At 46.3% G+C, this 10,000-nt stretch overlaps 2 protein-coding genes across 7 annotated transcripts in view; both read left to right on the top strand.

Moving 5' to 3' along the window:
- The window catches only part of PPM1G (protein phosphatase, Mg2+/Mn2+ dependent 1G), a 59,625-nt gene extending 55,409 nt beyond the window's left edge, over positions 1-4,216 (top strand). For all 3 annotated transcript variants that reach the window (XM_085880590.1, XM_085880592.1, XM_085880593.1), the window contains exons 6-10: positions 296-418; positions 677-911; positions 1,019-1,148; positions 1,514-1,613; positions 1,927-4,216. In XM_085880590.1, coding sequence (XP_085736716.1) covers positions 296-418; positions 677-911; positions 1,019-1,148; positions 1,514-1,613; positions 1,927-2,139 — 801 coding nt within the window. In that variant the 3' untranslated portion in view covers positions 2,140-4,216. The remainder of the gene's footprint in view (positions 1-295; positions 419-676; positions 912-1,018; positions 1,149-1,513; positions 1,614-1,926) is intronic.
- A 2,447-nt stretch (positions 4,217-6,663) lies between these two features.
- LOC147025789 (kinesin-like protein KIF13A) overlaps positions 6,664-10,000 on the top strand; it is a 178,372-nt gene continuing 175,035 nt past the window's right edge. Inside the window, exons 1-2 of one of the 4 annotated variants that reach the window (XM_085880595.1) lie at positions 6,664-6,911; positions 9,699-9,795. In XM_085880595.1, coding sequence (XP_085736721.1) covers positions 6,857-6,911; positions 9,699-9,795 — 152 coding nt within the window. In that variant the 5' untranslated portion in view covers positions 6,664-6,856. Of the gene's footprint in view, positions 6,912-7,040; positions 7,060-9,698; positions 9,796-10,000 lie in introns of those variants that run through there. The other 3 variants (XM_085880594.1, XM_085880597.1, XM_085880596.1) reach the window with 3 other exon arrangements.

Raw genomic sequence — 10,000 nt, forward strand, 5'->3', positions numbered from 1 at the left:
CTGACCCAGCTGTAAACTGCCACCCTGGTGTTTCGCTCAATTTGTGAGCCGTCTGTCGGGATGGCATTAAACAGAACCAGGGGGCAATCTGCCAGCACGCTGGGCATTGGGAGACGGTAAAAATCCCACACCTTCTCTCGAAAAGAGTAGGCATATTATCACCGGAACCCTCAACAAATTACAAATGACAAATACCAGACAGGTGAAGAGTGGCAGACAGGTGAAGCAATTCTTTGTTGTTGTTTTTTTTCCCCCCCTGCCTTCTCATGTCATTGATACCACATTGTCTTGACAGTTGTCTTCACAGAGTGATGAAGAATACAGCAGTGAGGCAGATGATGAGAGCGAAGATGAAGATGTAGATGAAGGGGACATGGATGAGGATGTTGGAATTATGGGAATGGAGGGAAAGGAAGAGGTGAGTTTTTGGTTATCACTTCAAACTGTACTCTGTAGAGTCCAGAGCCTGATGCAAATGAGAGGGTGAGTTAATGAAAGGCCACATGTGTGCGGTTGCATGCATGCCGTGGTGTTCATTAGGCCCTTAGAAGATTCAAAGGATGTCAAGTTTGATCCATGATGCTTTTTAAGTGGTGCTGCACATATTTTTTTGGAAACGTGTGAAATGTATCGCAAAATACCTTCCAGCGCATCACTTTTCCTCTCGTCACTGCAGCCAGGTTCAGACAGTGGCACAACGGCGGTAGTCGCACTGCTGCGGGGCCGACAGTTGGTGGTAGCAAACGCGGGGGATTCACGCTGTGTCGTTTCCACTCGAGGCACTGCAATCGACATGTCATCCGACCACAAGCCAGAAGACAAGCTGGAGCTGGACCGTATTCGTACTGCCGGCGGCAAGGTCACGCTCGATGGAAGAGTCAACGGCGGGCTGAACCTCTCTCGAGCTATCGGTACCTAGGGCCATGATCACTCAGAACAACTCTTCGTTTTTCCTTTTCTCATCGAGTAGATTTCAATTGCTTCTGTATTTCCACACATGCCTTGCTTCCTTGCTCAGGTGACCACCTGTACAAGCAGAATAAGGAGCTGCCACCAGAAAAGCAGATGATTTCGGCCCTGCCAGATGTGAAGACCCTTTACTTGGAGGAGGAACATGACTTCATGGTCATTGCCTGTGATGGGATTTGGTATTGTGCTATTTTCAAACTCTATCAGAAATGAATGTCAAAACTACTGCCACTTCCAATGACCTTTCACAATGCAGTATAATGCTACATTATATTGTATAGCCAAAGGTACTGGGACAGCACACCCATACCTTCTCAGTTGAATCATGTCAAACTGCTTGTGTATGTTTTACATGAATGTAAGGCATGGTGTAGGACTGGTATCAAAACTCGGATGTAATCAAAATGCCATGAGGGAAAGAAGTAATCGGGCATCGATTGTAGAATTGTTATTGGGTGCCAGAGTTTGAGAACATTACCGTCGCATTGGGCCTTCCGAAATCAGGTGTGGGGACTGTCCTTGCTTTTGTTTTGGAATGACTTAGGAATGTCCTGAGCAGCCAGGAGGTTGTGGATTTTGTTCGAGAGCGCCTGGCACAAGAGGACAAGAAGCAGCCCCTTCGGCTTTCGGTGATTTGTGAGGAGGTGGGTACAACACGCTCATCCGTAAGTCACGCCGGGTATGACAAGTTGATTGCTTGAACTGTATGGTGAGCATTGTTTCGCGTCCCTCAGCACCATTTAGACCTGACGAGGCCTTTGAATGCGCTGTTGGGGCATGACATTGCAACTGTTCAGTTGCATGCTCTCGCCCTGTTGTAAAAGGAAATTTGAGCCGAGGGAGCCAGGGTTAAATTTCAAATTGACGAGCTCGTACATAACACGGGAGGAAGTAGGACAGCGGGTGAGGCTTTTCTCCCTTGCACTTACAAAAATTCCTCTTCCCAATATTTTGCAGCTGCTTGACCACTGTATAGCACCAGACACGTCTGGAGATGGTACAGGATGTGATAACATGACTTGCATCATCATCGCCTTCGGCCAAGGGGAAGCGAGCCACGGGAGCGTGACAAAGCGGAAATTGGAGCAGAAGGCCATTGACCATCACACGCTGAAGGATAAAGACTGCGATGGAGAAGAAACACGAAATAAGAAGATGCGAGCCGAATGATGCAGTCACATGTTTGCCCTTCAGGTTTTTTTTTTTTGGTTTGTTTGTTTGTTTTTTTTCTCCCCTTGCTTCATGAACGTCAGTCTCCCACCACCATCTTGTCCTGCCCATTCTGCACAACGCTGGGCATCCCGCGTTCTCAGGTCGAACCTGGCTCCTCCCTCAGCAATGGCCCATTTATGTGTTCGATTCCACCTCTCCTATGCGTTCTTGCTGTGGCCTGCGTGACTGCCGTTCAAATTCCAATAGCTCTTATTTTTCTACGATTACATCGGCAGCACGGAGTGGCCTCATCGTCGTGCACTGTAATGTATTGTTTGAGGAGGAGTTTTAAGCCTTTATCTCGGATGCCCATCATTTTTGGTTTGGACCTACTTCGCCACTGGCTTGTTACCATTTTTTTTTTTTTCCCCCCATCCACTGGCACCTCGTGCCATCTTCCTTCAGATGTACCATTGAGCCCTCACAACGTCTCCGAAGCGTGTCATGTTTTCCTCTTGCACCGTCTTCATGCACCATCTCATTGTTCTTTCTATGCTTTATTATTATTCCTGTTATTATATTTGAAGTAAAAAAAAAAAAAAAGAAAGAAAGAAAGGTTTTTCTATTTATTTTATTTTTCATTTCAAACCGAATAAAGAGGAACATTTGTTCGAAAAAAATAGAAGCAATTTTAAACACTTATCCCGTTTCGGGGATGCTCTTTGTCCACAGATGTTATATCAACTAGTTTAGACGGTTTTTTTTTGTTTTGTTTTTTACCTACAATCGACGGCATTTCCATTATCTCAATGTAATGTCGGTATTTTGGCGACCTGGATCCTGTGACTTTCCTCTCCGGGTCAGGCTTTTGCTGAATATCCTTCAATTTCAAACTGCCTTGAGCTCCGCTGGCTCGGGGAAACCACGGAGCTTTTGTCGAGGACTTCCAGTTAGGTGCGATAGCTTGTTTCCTTTTTCACATTTATTCCAAGGATGTTATACATTTTTAATGCAAAATGGAGGCAGATGCTGCGGCGTGCAGACGCGCCTTCGGTCACGGGTCGTTCCTTAGTCTGCGTCATCGCAAAACTCCAGAAAAAAAAATGCTCTGTGCCATTCGGAGCGTTGTCGGATGAACGAGGCCGATGCCGAGGATGTTGCGATTTGCTGCAGTCTTTTAACCAGCGGTCCCTTGATGGTTGGCATGCTTTGTTTTGAGAACGCAGCCATACCATCCCATCATTGAAGAATATCAAGATGACATCACAAACCTGAACACGTTTGAGGCTCCGTCTGCTGGACCCAATGAAGTGGTGACTGACATTATTTAGTGGGTTTTGATTGTTGTTATTATTATTATTATTATTGCTGTTGTTTTGTCCTTGTCACAGCCGAGAGCGGAGCGCCAGTAGATATGAACCGTGTTGATCTCTGTGCTGGTTTTTTTTTAGCTGATTTCCTGTGTTGCCATTCAGGCAACTCATGACTGAGCATCGACTCGACCGTTGTTTTCATTTTGAGGAAATGAGTGGATCCCAATGGTCTTTGTGGTTTTGTGTGACCATATTATTTTGTATCTTGTGATTAAGCGTGGTAGACCCAAAGCTCACGGATGCTGTCAGTCATAGCCAATAAAAATGGGATTTGAGATTCCCCCCCCACACTCACTCCATCTTGTGACCTTTCACTTTTCCAGTCACATGACCATTTATTATCTCCTTTAATGGGGTAGATCACACTATGGGACAGCGATGTAGGTCGGTTGGTGTAGCTCGAGATTGAAGAGCCGATGTGTTAACTGCTCACTATGGTGGGAATTTGCTCCCATTGGTCTTAATTTTGTTTCTTTTTTTGGTCTTGATTGAGACCGAACCGTCTTAATAATCCTTTGATGTGTTTCCATGGTGACTATGACAATTGGCTTTACCAAGGGTAAGATGTAGAAAAGTTAGGAAATGAGATTTTAATTTTCTTTCCATTTGCTGAGTTTAGCAGGACATCCTGCTCACATGTGTGCCTGTTTGTCAGAGATGTCATGTTGTTCTCTGCTTGTTCCATTTTTGCTATATGAAAATAAAAGCTATTTCCAACTGCCTGGTTCCTGGTGTGCGTCTTTCTTTATCGACATCTCTTGTAATTGAAAAGGATCGTTTTTATACATGACCCTCGTGTGATGTCATGCATCCTCATCAAACATTCCATTCTTGCTTAGGTCGAGACTCAGGCCTCATGTCAGAGACTATTGCAGATGTGACGACGTTTGAAGCCAATTTTACGAGGTGCGAGGTCACGGTGTTCTCAGGCCCACGCGAAATCGATTCACGATGAGAACGGCACTCAGGAGAGCACATACCTCCGCCAGGCTGAACGGTATCTGTTTTGTATCCCACTGATAGGTTGGATCTGAATTCGGATCAGGACCAAAATCGAATCTGCTTGTTGTCACCTACCCAACTCCTCCGCCAAGTTTTGTCATAACTCGTCCACAACTTTTTGAGATATCGTGCTCACAGATAGACCAATGGGTGAAAATGTAACCTCCGACCACGTTTGGTGATGGTCATTATAATAATCCTGGTGATCTTTTCATTTGGGAGGATTGCATGATGGATGTCATACTGAAATGGCGACTCCATAGGAGAAAGCTCAGTGCGTCGAATGGTTCATTGAGAGGAGATCCGACATACAAGTTCAGCGTAATTTCCGTACAAGGTATGGAAGGAATCCGCCATCACGGACTAGTATCAGAGAGTGGTACGGGAGGTTTAAGGAGACTTGAAGTTTTCATAAACAGAAAAGTACTGGTCGACCAAGTACAAGAGCAGCAGATGTTGAACGAGTGCGTGAATCATTTCAACAAAGTCCCAGAAAATCAATCCGACGCGCATCGAGAGAACTGGGACGACCAACCACCACTACTGTACACAGGATTTTGCATAAAAGACTAAAGCTTTATGTCTATCAGGTGCAGATTCTGCAGGGACTCAAACCAAATGATGGACCCAAACGCAAGGCGATTGCCTTGGAAATGCTCAGTTGCGGAGAGGATGATGAAGATTACCTGAAAAAGTTCATGTCACAGACGAAGCTTTCTTTCATGTATCAGGGAAAGTGAACCAGCACAATGTGAAGATCTGGGGCTCTGAAAACCTCCACGTGGTCATTGAACACATACGTGACAGGCCAAAAGTCAATGTGTGGTGTGGCGTTCTCCATGACGGCTTGGTGGGCCCGTTTTTCTTTGTGGAGGATACAGTGATCTCAACAATTTACATGGTCATGTTGGAAGGATTCACCTTCCCACAAAGTGAAGACCTCCAACCTGATATAATTTTTCAACAGGATGGCGCTCCACCTCATTGGGCCTCAGTCGTTCGAGCCTTCCTGAATGAAAAATATCCAGGTGGCTGGATTGGCCGAGACGGACTAACCACCTGGCCCCCACGATCACCACACATACCCACAGGGAAAATAAATCAAGGGGGGTTGTTTGTCAAAGATATCTGCAACACCAAGGTGGCAAAAATGCAGGATCTTCGTTCCTGGATCTCACACTGGTGGACAAAAACATGCTGAGCTGAACATGGCAAGAACTCGTGTAGCGCCTTGATGTCCTGTGCACGACAAAAGGAGCTCACATTGAAGTGTATTGATGGTGTGCACAAAACATTATGAGTTTCTGTATCAGATAATCCAAAGGGTATCACAGTATCAGTTGTGGTTCCAAATGTATTAACAACCAAAGTTGTCCGTGTCTTTTTGGAACACCCTGTGTGATATTCGGGTTTGGGGTACGGGGCGGTCGAGGAGCAATGCTTGGCTTCCTTTAGTGTGTGTACACACAGGTCCATTGCTGGAGTTTATTCACTTTCCTCGTGTACCATGAACGAGGTGAGAGCCAAAGGGTGAGCGCAGTGAAGGAAGGTCTCAGATGAACAATGAATTACTCCATATTGAGGGAGGGCACAATGAAACGAAGCATCATTCGAATAGGTTTTCTCATTTTGTGGAGCATTTTTTTTTTTTTAGTTTGTAATTTAATTACTTGTTATTTATTTAACGCAGTATATCCAGTTGGATAATCCGGAGACGTGCGTCCTCGTGCTCCGTTTAATCGCCGGTTTTCTCGGATGCGCTGAAGTTGAATCGATAATAATTATTGATCGATGAGTTATGATCAGAACGGTTTCTGCTTCGTTTCCTGATTTTGGGAATCGTCACCATTGGAAACCTCCCCCCCCAAGTTAGCGAAGAAGTCGCTGAGTTGCGGTGCGAGTTCACCGAATGAGCCAAGTGGAATCGTTGGAACAGGAACAAATGGACAAACAGTGACTGGTGTTATTAAATTGGTTGAGTGGGGCGGGCGTGGGAAAGGGGTGGAGCGGGCGTGGTAAAGGGGTGGAGCCTAACGTGAGCTCGAGCCACGATTGGCCGTTTCCCCATGCACATACTCCTACTGACCCTCTTGACCCCTCCCCCCCTTTCCACTCCTCTCCCTCCCCTCCATTCTCCCCCGTCCGCTCCCGTGAGATCCATTTCGTGCCAGGAGAGCACGGCACACATTCGTCGCCGATGGATAATCATTAATGATTGCGACGGTTCTCGCGAGAGAGCACGTCACGGTTGTGGGGCTGGGCGGGGAGTTGAAGCGAGCCGACGCCGGGTGGGTGGAGCTCGAATAGTGAGTGTGTGAGAGGGAGAGAGAGAGGATCGGAGGAGACGTTTTGGCCGCACCATGGGGGACTCCAAGGTGAAGGTCGCAGTGCGAGTCCGGCCGCTGAACCGCAGAGGTAACGTGGGACGTGTGAGGTAACGTGGGGCGTGTGAGGTAACGTGAGGCGTGTGAGGTAATGAAGGATTATGGATGAAGAGAAAAAAAATCGACGTGTGGAGGGAATGTGGCGGAGTTTCAGCAGACACTGGGAGGGGATCGAATGAGTGAGTGAGCATGAGGGTTCGAAGTGGTGTGGTGTGGTGTGGTGTGGTGTGACGTGGTGTGGTGTGACGTGGTGTGGTGTGGTGTGGTATGTGACGGTTTTACAAACCTGAGCTGCGGAGTTGGAGGGTTTTCCACTCCGGTGTTCATTCCCGCGTCCCTCGCGTTGACTCACCTCATGCGCTTTGTTTACACTTTGACTTTCGCTCTTGGCCATTTCGTTTAATGTTTGACTTTAACCATCGTGAGCTAAACTAACCACGTCAGGGACGGTCTGCTTCTGTTACGTTTCCACCAGACTCATGCGGACTTGTACCTGGATACACGAGTTAGAACTTGGAGGACTTGTACCTGGATACACGAGTTATAACTTGGAGGAATTGTACCTGGATACACGAGTTCTAACGTGGAGGACTTGGTCCTGGATAAACGAGTTCTAACGTGGAGGACTTGGACCTGGATACACGAGTTCTAACGTGGAGGACTTGGACCTGGATACACCAGTTATAACGTGGAGGACTTGTACCTGGATACACGAGTTATAACTTGGAGGAATTGTACCTGGATACACGAGTTATAACTTGGAGGACTTGTACCTGGATACACGAGTTATAACTTGGGGGACTTGTACCTGGATACACGAGTTATAACTTGGGGGACTTGTACTTGGATACACGAGTTATAACTTGGAGGAATTGTACCTGGATACACGAGTTATAACGTGGAGGACTTGTACCTGGATACACGAGTTATAACTTGGAGGAATTGTACATGGATACACGAGTTATAACTTGGAGGACTTGCACCTGGATACACCAATTGTAACGTGGAGGACTCGTACCTGGATTCACGAGTTATAACTTAGAGGACTTGTACCTGGATGCGCGAGTTATAACTTGGGGGACTTGTACCTGGATACACGAGTTATAACTTGGGGGACTTGTACCTGGATACACGAGTTATAATTTGGAGGACTTGTACCTGGATACAGGTCCATGTCCTCCAGGTTATAACTGGTGCGTTATACACTTGGACCTGGATACACCAGTTCTAATGTGGAGGACTTTGACCTGGATAAACCAGTTATAACCTGGGGGACTTGGACCTGGACGCACCAGTTCTAACGTGGAGGACTTGGACCTGGACGCACCAGTTATAACCTGGAGGACTTGGACCTGGATACACCATCTGTAACCTGGAGGACTTGGACCTGGATACACCAGTTATAACTTGGAGGACTTGGGCCTGGATTATCCAATTTGGAATTAAATGCCCGGTGTACCGCTTGCAAACCCCACAAGACGTTCCGTACCTGCTTTGAACTGCTGCAGTCCAACACAGCGGCTGAAAAGAGCTCTTCCATGTCGTTAGATTAGAGTAAGGATGTAATGGAGTCAAAGTCGGTAATTTTGAAACCTAACAAAACGGTTCCTCAGAAAAGTTTGGACTCTCCCTCGTCTGGAGTTGTTGGTGGTCGTTTGAACATGAGCTGTTTTGTGGTGTTGGCAGACCTGATCACCACAAAGGTTTATTTTCCAATAACCGTCATGACATTGGGTGCATTCTGTACCTTCTAACTCGAAAAATAGCCCGACAGCTAAAATACATAACTTGTGCCATCTTCTTCCCTCTACCTGTGCAACCTTTAACCTTCAGTTGCCAAAGATGACCTGCGTTGGCTCATTCACTGCCGGTGAAGCTTAATTTGGAATGGAAGAATATTCTTATCCACATTTGCTTTGCTTCTTTTGGCGAGCCGTTATGTAGTTGGTGTACTGTGCCAGTAGCATTCAGACGCAAATTCCATCTCTGAGTGTTAGAATGAAAAAGTTCCTGATCATCCGGGGTCGCCCATAAATGGATATGCTGTTGATGGAGCCATACACGTATTACGTTTGCAGAAATGTTGGAATTTTTTGTTGACATCCCTCCTCACACCATCTCCCTCCTCCACCTCCTCCTTTTCCTTGTACTCCCTGTACCCTCCTCTTGCTCCCATCTCTCTCCCATTCCATCCCCCCCCCCCCACCAAGTTCAATACCCTCCATTTTCTCTTGATTATTTTCTTGATGATGCTTCGATGAAGTGTTCCCATTCAAATGATCATTTTGCATTTTGAGTAACAGATTTAAAACAAACCCCAAACCAACCTACGAGATCTTTGGAAGCTCTCAGGTGTGACTTTGACATTGGTATGCATTTTGAGATGCAAATGGTCTCTTGATGAAGCATGGAGGAAAATATAAACCTGGTGAAATGGCTCAAAGGGTGGATGCAATCTTTATTGTTTGTGTGTTCTCACATACCTGATGAAAAGTATTTCTTAGCACTTTGTAATGTTCGACTATGGACAGTGACCGGCTGACCGCAGACTGTTAAGTCCAACCCATATAAGCATGGCTTACGGGAGCACAGCATGTGCACGGCTGCATTATTGATGAAGTTGATGGAAATGATGGCAGAGAAAAGTTCCTGTGGTCGGTCTGGATGTGTTTTTTGTAATCTGATCTGGGCAGGCGCCTCTCCCACCCATAGTCTTCCTGTGGTCTCAATGTACCCGTGTCCGGGTAGGCTGTGTCCATTGAATGAATGACAAGCCGGTGGTTTTCTCGTTCAATATTTGTGTGTTTTTGTGCAACAGAGCTCGATCTGCACACTCACTGTGTGGTGGACATGCAAGACAACCAAGCTGTGCTCTTCTCACCCTGTGCAATGACAACTGGTCAAGATGGAGACAGGTTTGGCAACTGGGATGAGAGGGAGGCAGAGTTTAGGAATATGGTGGTGAGGTTGAGGATAGAGAATGAGACATTGAATATATGTGTTGTATACAGTATATATGTACCTCTCTCTCCAAAAGGTTAACAATCCATGTGGGGCAGTGTTAAATGCAGCGCTTTAAAGTTTCTGTCTTGGATACATGTTTCTACATTAACCACATCA

The sequence above is a fragment of the Eptatretus burgeri genome, chromosome 5 (genome assembly GCF_056783735.1).
Source record: "Eptatretus burgeri isolate ZD-2024b chromosome 5, Ebu_testis_v1, whole genome shotgun sequence".
Classification (NCBI taxonomy): domain Eukaryota; kingdom Metazoa; phylum Chordata; class Myxini; order Myxiniformes; family Myxinidae; genus Eptatretus; species Eptatretus burgeri.